The sequence below is a fragment of the Somniosus microcephalus genome, chromosome 23, assembly GCF_052327205.1.
Source record: "Somniosus microcephalus isolate GS21.2 chromosome 23, FLI_Smic_1.0, whole genome shotgun sequence".
In the NCBI taxonomy this organism is placed as follows: Eukaryota; Metazoa; Chordata; class Chondrichthyes; order Squaliformes; family Somniosidae; genus Somniosus; species Somniosus microcephalus.
The window spans coordinates 12,011,940-12,023,554 of NC_141009.1; the positions used below are offsets into that span (position 1 = coordinate 12,011,940).

General features: G+C 40.8%; 1 protein-coding gene across 5 annotated transcripts in view; it reads left to right on the forward strand.

Annotated features, from left to right (window-relative positions):
- Positions 1 to 8,685, forward strand: part of camsap1b (calmodulin regulated spectrin-associated protein 1b) — a 129,133-nt gene extending 120,448 nt beyond the window's left edge. For all 5 annotated transcript variants that reach the window (XM_085965388.1, XM_085965386.1, XM_085965385.1 and 2 more), the window contains one exon: positions 910 to 8,685. In XM_085965388.1, the coding sequence (XP_085821514.1) occupies positions 910 to 1,212 (303 nt within the window). In that variant the 3' untranslated portion in view covers positions 1,213 to 8,685. The remainder of the gene's footprint in view (positions 1 to 909) is intronic.
- The last annotated feature ends 2,930 nt before the right edge of the window (positions 8,686 to 11,615 follow it).

An 11,615-nucleotide genomic window follows, 5' to 3' on the forward strand; every position in this document is an offset into this window, starting at 1 on the left:
TGTGCTCACTTTTAAGGGTATATGTATTTGCATCACTAGATGTCTGTGTTCCTCCAAACCCATCAGCATCTTTCCACTGAGTGGATACTCCCACTCCTCATCTTTTAACCCAAAACGCATCACCTCACCCTTCTCTGCATTAAATTGCATGGGACGAGAGAGAAGGACATTACTGGACAACATGAATAGTGATGAATACTTTTGTGTTGATTGCTTTTGGTTATTAGGTTTGGCTTTTGTAGGATGGAGCTTTGAATCTCCAATGCACTGTGTCACAGAGGGTGCAATCCTAACTACACTGTCACAGGGTGGCGCTGAATTGAAGTTGCTGCTTCTCGATAGCAAGGAAATATCTGAGACTACCTCAAACAGCCGTTTGCAGTTGGGTCAAGTGATTTGGAAAGCAGCCTGTGACCAAGTCATCATTCTTGGATGGGAAATAATGCAGGGGATTTTCAACTGACGGTTGCCCCCATTTCTCAACTGAAAAAGGGCTGAGAGTTGAAAATCGAGAGGGGCGGGGCGGGGCGCCACAAAAATACTGCTATAGGCTGTCGCTGGCCTGTGCTTAACCCCACTCTGAGATCAGCTTACCGCCCCCAACACCCACTTTCCAGGCCGAGCATGCGAGCTGGGCAATTTCCTGCTCTCTCACAACTGGGGCGCCTGCAGCTCGCCATTCAAATAAGGCCTGAATGCTCAAATGGTTCTGGCCTTCTGCACAGCTTAGGGTGGGAGGTGTGGCCACTCTGCCGACTTTGCACCCATTTCAGGCGGAAGCAGAATTTACCTGCCCCTGTGCCCAATGTGAGGGGAGGGAAGGGAGTGAAAGTACCATTTTTGTACCAATAAAAATGTTAAATTTACTGTTCAAATCTTGAGAAAATCCATTTTCATTTACCTTCCTAGGAGCTTGAGAAATGCGAGGCTAACCATTACATCATCTTGTTCCGTGATGCGGGCTGCCAGTTCCGAGCACTTTATGCTTATTCCCCAGACTCTGAGGAGATCCAGAAGTTAACTGGGACAGGGCCAAAAAACATTAATAAGAAGATGATCGACAAGCTTTACAAGTACAGCTCGGACAGAAAGCTGTTTAGCCTAATACCCACTAAAACCATGTCAGTCAGTGTGGACGCTATCACAATTCACAACCACCTGTGGCAAGCCAAGCGGTCTGCAGTGCCAAAGAAGCAATCAACAGGAAAATGAAAGGAATTTTTTGCTGGTTCATTTTAAAGTTCTCTGACAACCCCTACCCTCTCCCAAAGTAGATTGTGTTGAAATCGGCAACTTTTCCATTTGATTTGGTGGCTATTCAGTTTTGGGAGACTACAGATCTTTTCAGATTTCGTTGCAGATGAGAGAATGGAAACTTTTTTTGTATGTTTGCGCAGACAGTGAAATGTAATGTATTCTACAAAGGACAAAGTGAGTAGTTGGGCCGCTTTTCTAAAGGATTGTCGGTCTCTGGGTGCCAACATCTGGCGGTACGTGACAGAATTCTGGCTTCGTTTTCTGCGCTGGTTACTCTGGCTTGTAACTGTCTTTTCTTTGCATGTAGCAAGTTTTCTAGCCAGTGGATTCTTAAGTATTTGTGGACAGTAGTTGTGAAAAGCCTCTTCTGCTTTTTCTTTCTTTTCCCCTCTATTCCTCCGCGGAATGGTGTCACCATAAGGAATGAGTAATGTCGCAGCTAAATTTGGCTTGAGGTAAACTTGGAATGAGGGGTTTTGTAACACTACACTTGCTACTGACTTGAAATCAAAACAATACAGAAGGCCATTTTCCTCTCCTGGTTTAGATAGTTCTGGTCTGACTTTTGTTTAAGTGGGACTACGTGTCACAATCAGATCGCTCTAATAACTGCCGAGAAACAAACAACAGCTGACTTCTTGCAATTCCTGCTTCATTTTCTCCTTGTACTCCTGCCACGAACAGTGACGGATTGTGATCTGTGCATTTGAAGACTGCGGCGCGAGCGATTTGTCAATAGCCATGGTACTCTTGGCACAACAATCCTGCAGAAGCATATGGGCAGAGCCACACAGAACGGCGCGATGATAGCGGACACTGAGAATTGCCTCTTTTTGAAAGTCTGATTTCTTAAACACTTGAATTCGGCACATTTTACAAGTGCCATCGTTTTAGACAGCCTGTGTTCTGCAGTAATGATTGGTTGTTATTTGTCCAGTAAGGAAGGTTGTTGTAGAAGTAGAGTATTACCACACAGAGCACAGTATTGCTGTATGGAGGCACACTGAGAGGTCGCAATCAAAATTTAATGCTTTTTATTGCATCATGCATTCTGAAAATCTTCCATCCTCTCTCTTTTTTTATTTCCCAATACTGTATGAGCAGCATGCTCTTATAAGAGTGTAATATTCTGTTTAACAAACCTTATTTTCTTTTGGGGTGGCAATATTTAATATATTTCATAACAGCTTATTCTTTCGAGTGTCATCCTTGGCTAATTTCTGCAAAATGACCGTTCTCTGAGCAGACATTCATGAAACACAGCTTTTTTTTTCCTGTTCTGAAGTTTTTAAACATAACCTGTCAAGCGCTGTGTGTGTTCCGTTTAAAATAAAATAAAATCTTAATATTAAGTGGTACAGTGGTAAAGTAATTTGATCGCTCTTGTATGTGTGATCATGGTGATGATCCTTTAAAGCTGCATCCTTTGTCCCATTACTTAGCAGCATTGTACAATCATCCAACGGCGATGAACTAAACTAAGATAAATGTAAAGCTGCTTACAGGACACTACTTTTGGAATTTGGGCATTTCTGTCTTGTGCATGTTCATAGGATCAGAGCACTACCAACATGTAAAAGCTTCCTAAATAGGAAAGGTTTTTTTTTTTAAATGGCTATATGGATAATCATAGTGTTTAACTGCTGCTGGCTGTAGACAACTCAGTTTTTAAAAAAAAAAAAATGAACAAAATAAAACACTCCAAGCTTGATCTGTTTACAGAAAAGACAGCGGTGAGTTTGCAGTTGTAACCAATTGCTGCAGTCGGGGTTATGTGCGGGTTTACCTAAAATGGGACAACGTCTGACTTGGGGGAAATGGAGTCAGCCTCATCTTGGGTAGATTTCTCTAACCAAAAAAAAAACTTGTGGTTTATTGAAATGGTTCTTATGAGGATTTTACATTTACACTGTTTGATTATTTTTATTGATTTGTAGGAAGGAATTACTGTCGGATGGTTGCACCTTTGTTGTCTATCTCTCACCACTTTTTTTTAAAAAAAAATTAAAAAAAATCTTTGTGGATACGCATAAGCGAGTTATGTTTGCTCACTGCACAGTTGATGTAAGCAAGATGGGTTGTGTACGTTTAGAAATGTTCAGCTAGAATTGGTGAGAGCGCCATGGAAAAAAACTAGCTATTATATATTATCTGCAAGGATTTTCATTGGTTTGCCAGAAATGTTAATTACAGAAATGTGAATGGAATAGTGTCAAAGAACCTTTTTAGAGCTGTGTTTATTATCCATTGCTCTTTTACAACTGACATTGTAATGCATCTGTTCAACCTGCTTCGTAAGGAAGTCAGCAAACATTTGACTTAGCTGATGGCTATTGGTGAGTGCACGATAGAGGACTGAGCGTTTTGATAAATGAGTATGGTGTAGCAATACTTGAAATGTATAAATGGGGTCTTGAAGAGGAAATGATTAAAAACATGAGAACTTAAAACTTTTCATCCAAGTAGTTTTCTATATGGAGACCAATGTCGTGAATGCAATTTAACACTGAGCTATTTGCATATTTGGTACCTGTGTTAAAAGAAATCATATCTATGCAACACTTAAGAGGCTCAAGTCTTTATAACTGTTTTAAATTCTCACTACTTATATTTAAAAATATTGAACTCTGATTTGTTTATTATATACCTGGTATTCCTGTCAATTAACACTGGCAGAGATGCATATACATCTGTGGAAGTTTGCTCTTTTTATAAAAAAAAATAAAAAAAATGCCTGGAGTTTCTCATTACAGTGAGAATCTTCAGTTTTTTTTGACTAGTCCTCTGATTAAAATGGAATGGAGTGAATAGTACTGGTGAGTAACTACTAGATAGCTCAGTTACAAAGTTCACTAAATATTTATAGTGTCCTAATTCTTCTAGAGGATGTACACAGACATTTAAATTTAAGAGATTTTTTTATTTTTATGGGTGTGAAACATTTGCTTTCACTCGATATGCACGGACCCACATAAGTTCCTTCCACTTGTGTGCGGTGATTTTTTTTTTGCAAGTGAGCATGATCTGTGGAAGGCAATATGTCCGCTTGTGAAAGTGCTTTTTTTAATATAAAGGATATTGAGGGATATGCCTTATTCATTGAGTTGTTTGCAATACTGGCTTTGAATATTTAGAAATTGGCAACTACAGGATATTGGGCGGTAGTATCGGTTAAATGCATTCCAACCACTAGAACCCAGATTTAAATCTAGCCCAGGTTGAGGGTATACAAGTCTCTGCTGGCTGGAAAGCTCCCAAGTGAAGTGAGTTGTTGCCATACCTTGATTAACATTGGATAAATACTGTATTCAACTTACTATGGAGTATAATGCTCTGGTATAAAATATATCCAACAAAATGTTATTGCTATGCCAATTTTACTTTAGACGGGGTTATCCTAAAAGCAAAGTGTCCTGTTTATGTTTATGTGAACTGTTTTCTCCTCTCCAGAAAGTTTTGCCATCTTGACAATCCCATTAGCAGTAATGAAGGTAGAAAATGTAGGCGGCCTCGCCCCCGCAATCGTAATTTAAATGACGTGCAGACAAGAGTCTAGATTTCTAATTTTGTGCCACTCAATATTGCATTTAGCCCAGAAATTCGGGTCGGGGGCTTCCCGCGAGTGCAAGCCCCCGACTTGCACTTACCTAGCGCGCCAGCCGTTGAGCTGTGGGCCCACGTGGGATTCAGATCCTGGGCCGCCTCCAACTGCCGGCGCGCAGTGCTTGTGTATCCCAGGGGCGCAGTTAGTTCGATGCATCCCCTGGGATCACGTGGGCCATGGAGAGCCAATGGTAGCAGGGAATGCTTCATTCATAAGTTTGACAGGAAGAGCTGTCAAACCTATAAATACAAAAGCCCCAAAACATCACTAAAACTTCAAATAATTTTTTTTTTTTAAATCACATTTTTAAAATAACTATAAATTACATGAAATAACTATTTTAAACAATAATTTAAATTTTTGAAAAAATAATTACATTTTCTAACAGGGCTAAAAATAATCTTACCTTTAAAGTATTTAAAAATAATAAACCTGTGGGGAAAAATGTATTAATTTTAATTAATTCACCACTTAGCTTGTTAAAAGCAGGCCTTGCGTCTGCTTTTTAAAAGTGTACCTGCTGGAGACTTACCCTCCCGGAGAAACCTGCAAAAAAAACGTAAGTTCGATGCGCACGCGCTGCCTCTCCGGCGCACGCGTTCCACCTGTCAGCCCCTTCTTTCAAGGAATGGAAGTGTCAGTTTCCCCGCGCATGCACGAAACCGGCACTTTCGTTGGGCCTACGCGTGAGCACCCCATGCGTACTCATGCGTTGGGACCCGAATTTCTGGGCCATTGTTGGCATGGAACATTACTGCTGCTATTATCAAATATTTACCAAGTAAGTTTAGTTAATTTGCAGCTGAAATGTTACATGCTACAATGGAGAAGCCTTTTAACAACCTTTAAAAATGCTTCTGCGTGGTTAGTCTACAGAAGATAAGACTTCAGCTGTTAAAATTGTAATGTATGAAAGTGTTAGCAGAGTCAGCCAGCTAAAGACCATTTGGAGAAAACACTAGCTCCCCATTAGGGATGTAGGTGAGGCAGTGATCATTTACATAGGATATACAGCACAGAAATAGGCCATTTATCCCAACCCGTCCATGCTGGCGTTTATGCTCCACTCGAGCCTCCTCCTGTCTTTCCTCATCTAGCTCTGTCAGCGTAACCCTCTATTCCATTCTCCCTCATATGTTTATCTAGCCTCCCCTTAAATGCATCTCTACTATTAGCTTCAGCCACTCCCTGTGGTAGCGAGTTCCACATTCTCACCACTTTCTGGGTAGAGAAGTTGCTTCTGAATTCCTTATTTGATATCTTGGTGCCTATCTTATATTGATGGCCTCTAGTTTTGCTCTTCCCCACAAGTGGTAAGGTGGTAAGTGTGTTATATACAATCAGATCAACCATTGTGAACAGAATCTTATAAACCCAGTTACCCCAGCTGTTTTCTATATAACGATCTTAATAGATAGTTATAATAGATCCAAAAAGAAAACTGGAAATCTGAAATAAGAAATCTGAAATAAGAACAGAAGATATTAGAAATATACAACAGGTTTACCAGCACGTGAAAAAAAAAGGATATTTAGCATTTTGGTTGTGGACCTTTGGACGCATCCTGTATAAGAGTTCGATGAAGGGGTCTGTGCCCAAAACATCTTCATTAAACATTAAGTACATTTAAAATTTGATAAACATTAAATCTATTTGTAATATACACTAGTAAATTGCCTACAGTGTTGTCCATTGTCAGTCGACAGCGATAAGTTCCATTTGATATATGTAAGGTGGTGAGTAGGAAGAGAAATTTGCTCTGCACTGGCACCTATTGGCCAGAGTCTACATCTACATTGTTACAGGCAACTCTTCACGAGCAGGATTTCAATTCTAACTGTTTACATAATCAGTTTTGAATTGTTTATGTAATCAGTTTTGAAGTTAAATGGTGAAATAGAAGTGACCAAAAATGGTGACAACAGTGTGCGCGTACGCAAGATTTTTTATAATATATATTCTATGTAATTGATACTGCTTTGTATCATTCAGTTAAATCCCAGTGACTGCCAGCCAAATTATGCAGTTACATCACAAAAGCCTGCTGCATGCTTCTGTCCTTCCCAGCACTCCCGCCAGCAAAACACATTGGAAAAATGAAAATGGTAAGAAAACATTGAGTTTGTACATGTTTCCGATAATAAACACTGGAGTGGGTTCCAAAGCATTGACACATCTTGGGATTCAGACAACATTGATGAATTGCTGATGGTTCTTGTTCTTGTATCATCACGACTCCGCGATGCAGGAGACTGTAGCGCAGATTTTCCGATTGTCGTTATTTTAGTGGTAACCCATTTACAGGAACTCTCTTTTATCCGGCACGGACGGGACCGACGTGGTGCCAGTTCATCAAAAATTCCGGATAACCGAACGCTATAGTAAAAGATAGGGAGCTGAGAGCTCTGTATAAAGCAACAAACCCTGTTGCTTAGCAACAGCTTCAGAACACTGGGCACAAGTTGCAAGCGTCTCTGTAGCTTAGCAACAGCTGACCGAGATTTCCGGTTATTTAGGTGCCGGTAAGTCGAAAGTTTCCTGTATTTTAAACAAGAACGCAGATCAGGAAATCCAGGCTGGTTATGTCTCGTGTATACTGGGTAACTGTTACCCATTTTATGGTGCATTCAGATGGTAATCGCCTGCCTATTTAAATATTTTGAACCCTTTGGTTCCCTATTAAGTTTCCTACATTGCAGCCCAAATGCTTTTTTTATTTATTTATTAGGTTAGATGACTATTTCTGTCCTTATCCCCTTTTTTCCCCTCAGTGATTGGAATATTTTGAATTTCTATGCAAGCTGCATGAAACTCTTAAACTATTTCTGAAGTCTAGACCTGTTTTTAAATAGCTGGTCCAATACAGGTATAAGGGAGGGGGAGAGTTGGTCTATTGTGAATTTTTTCAGGTATTTTTGTTTTTACAACAAATCAATGAAAAATGTCCGTGTTAAATTCTTTGACAATTAAAATGTAACTTGACGAATCATGAATCATTAGACTGCTGGAAAGGTAATTTAAACAATGAGTCGTACAGAAAGTACAATGTCTTTGTACAAGAGTACAAAGAGAATTCCTCCTTATACTAGTTAGCCACTATTGTTTTAAACATGTACTGCATAACAGTGGAAATTAAAAGATTTTACGTTGACATGTATATGTGCATCTTTCCTACCCACATTACTCTTGTGAAAATGATGCTCCCTGAAGTTGAGCGTACAAACAGCATCCTGGAACTTTAACGCAGTGCTTTTGGGGAGAAGTGCAATTATCCTTGATGTTATTTTGAAAGGGAGATGTTTTCAAAGTGAGCACTTTTTAAATGGACCATACTCAACAACAAGCTGTCGCAGTCCAGTGTAATTGCGCACTTACTACAGTTTACATTATAGTGAGCTACAGATATTGGGAAAACCAGGTTGCACTGATGCATTTGGTGAAATAACCTCAAGATGTTGACAATGGAGTCTAGCGCTAACGAATGCAAGTTTGTCTTCCACTACATTTTTGTTTTTGTTTTCGTGTATTTTTAAATCAGAAGTGTGACATGGATTGAGAGTTTGCAACAAGTTGCAGCATTTTGTAAATAAGTGTATGGATAGCTGGTCTGTTGGAACTGTAAATACCTTAAAGACTCCACAAAGTTGTTTTCTAAAGGTTTGAGTATTACTACACAGGTCACAGTAAGCAATGGCATCATTTTTTGTAACGTTATTACCATGCTTCTCGTCATCACCTAAATGTTTTGTTCACTTGTATGTTTGACATATAAAACATATTTATTTGAAAAGCACTGAAAAGTTAATAAAGAGCGGTGAACTGTACTGAACAGGTCATTTGTATTATTTTGATTCCCATCATTTTGATTTTGTTCATCATATTTTGTTGCAGCATTTTTACACGTCCGAGTAATTGAAAGAACACACTGACTCAGTGATGTGGAGTAAGGGTTGGTTTACAACAAACTACTGAGGCTAGACAATATATATAAATATATAAGCTTTCTAAAAATCTACAATCATTCATCACTAAATGTAGCTAGTGTACTTTATTATTACAATGCAAAAGGTACAAGTGAAATCTGGGGAGAAGACATATAAAGGAGGCAGGTGTGGTTCCCTCATCTCTAACAACAAAAAGTGTGGCCCTTAACATCAAGAAAACCAAAGAAATCATTGTGGACTTCAGGAAGTCTAAAGGCGGAAGTCACACCCCCATCCACATCAATGGGGCTGTGGTGGAAAGGGTGGACAGCTTTAAGTTCCTCGGAGTCCACATCACAGAAGACCTCTCCTGGTCCCTCAATACCTCCTCTCTGGTGAAGAAGGCTCAGCAGCGCCTATATTTCCTAAGGAGGCTGAAGGGATGTAACCTGTCACCCCTGATCCTCTCTAACTTTTACCGCTGCACAATAGAGAGCATCCTGACGAACTGTATCACAGTTTGGTATGGCAGCTGTAGCTACTATGACCGGAAAGCCCTGCAGCGGGTAGTCAAAACTGCCCAACGCATTACCGGCACCCGGCTACCGTCCATAGAGCACATATACCGAAAACGCTGTTTACGGAGGTCACGGTACATCATCGAAGACCCTACCCACCCCAGCCACAGTCTGTTCGCCCTCCTGCCATCTGGGCGACGCTACAGATGCATTCGCACCCGTACGACCAGATTTAGGAACAGCTTCTTTCCCAGGGCTGTCATCCTACTGAACTCCACAAATAAACTCTAAAGCCTGCACATCTGCCAATGCACTTTATTATGGTTATGTTTATGTTAATGTATTACAAGCCAAATGTATGTTGAATGTTTAAATGTCTTAATCTAAATGTACACTCTCGGGAGCCGCAAGCCTACATTTCGTTGTACTGCACTTGTGCACTAACAATGACAATAAAAGTTGATTTGAAGATGAGGAGGAGATACAAAAGTAAGAAGGAAAATGGTAGGACTTTTTCTTGCTGTGCACACACTGGTAGAAGTTTTAGGGTCTCTACTGTGCTTTTGGATGATTCTTATGTGCTGCGTATATGAGTCCTTCCTGCAGGCATTTGCAAGTTTTTATCTGCTCCCCCCACCCCATTGTAATTTGTATGCTTTGTGTGATGTACACTTGGTGCCTCCTATTGTAATTGCACCCTCTGGGTAATGTCCATTGGGACTCCTCTGATTGATTTGTGTAGTTTTTTTTTCTTTCAGGTTTAGTTAAAGGTAGTTTTCTTAGAGCATGACTGCAGTGGAATCTGCTTGATAGTGAACTGATGGAGTAAAAATTAAACTTGCTGTGGAAAGTCCTGGAATGAATTAACCAACCAGACACAACTGCCTCGACACTGGCGGGGAAGGTGTGGAGGAGGCTGAAGATCCCGGCAAGGCCAGGGACGCGGAGGTCCTATCCAACTTTTCCTGCCCGGCCGCCAGCCAGATTGACGGGTATTGACAGGTATTCCTGGCTCACAGCTGGGATTATAATCTGGGATACTCAAGAGGGCAGAATTAGAGGAGCGCAGATAGCTCGGGTGGGCGGCGTTGAGGCTGAAGGAGATTACAGAGATGGGAAGGGGCGAGGCCTTGGAGGGATTTGAAAACAAGGATGAGAATTTTGAAATCGAGGCGCTGCTTAACCGGGAGCCGATGTAGGTCAGCGAGCACGGGTGATGGGTGAATGGGACTTGGTGCGAGTTAGGACACGGGCAGCCGAGTTTTGGATGACCTCAAGCTTACGTGGGAGGCCAGCCAGGAGTGCATTGGAATAGTCAAGTCTAGAGGTAACAAAGGCATGGACGAGGGTTTCAGCGGATGAGCTGAGGCAAGGATAGAGACAGGCGATGTTACGGAGATAGAAGTAAGCGGTCTTCTGCTGCAGATATGTGGTTGGAAGCGCATTTCATGGTCAAATGTGACACCATAGACGGACATATATAGCTGTTCATTAATCATCACGAAGTTAATATCCTGGAATTCCCAACGTAATCCTGTTATGGGAGCAGGACATTAGAAGGACTTCAGCAGTTCAAGGAGAAGGTCCACCACAACTTTGACATCTAGGGATGGAAGAAAATGCAGCCTTGCTCACATCCTAAGAACAAAAAAACCTAACTGACCGCGACAACACAGCACACGCTCCACCTCCGTTACACCCTGAAATGACGACTTTTAATAAATACTGTACCATGTTACTTCGAGAAATTTATTGCCACATTCATTCCAAGGAGTTGGACTGTGTGTCCCTAGTCCTTCACAAATGCATACAGTATTTTGGAAATTAAGCAAATTAATAATTTGAGTCAAAAGTCTATCCCCAAGCAAATGTTATAAAATAGTCATCTATAAATAACCAGCTTGCATTGATTAATATGTATGTTTTGTTTCACACATGAAACCATGTTCTATAGACACTACCTGGGAGCCCAAGGTTAGTCCCATCTTGGGTAAGGAAACCAAAGGTTTTTTTTTGGAGTAGTTTGACATTTCTCGTTCTACAGCATCAACACCCAGAGGAAGACTCCGTTTCTGACGGCCTGCCTATGAAAAGCTCAGCATCAGTCTGAGGCCAGAATGAATCGCATGTGTTAGAGCAAACCATGGCGCCTGTGATACTTTTACAAGTATTACTTCTCTTAGCACTCACCTCTGTTTAAAGGTCACTAACATCAACTGCTAAGGAAAAGTTGAAATATCGACAAAACTAGAAGGCAAAACTATGAAAATTGATTCCCTCACTTCCTCCTGCACTTGTATTTGCTGTGCTTTT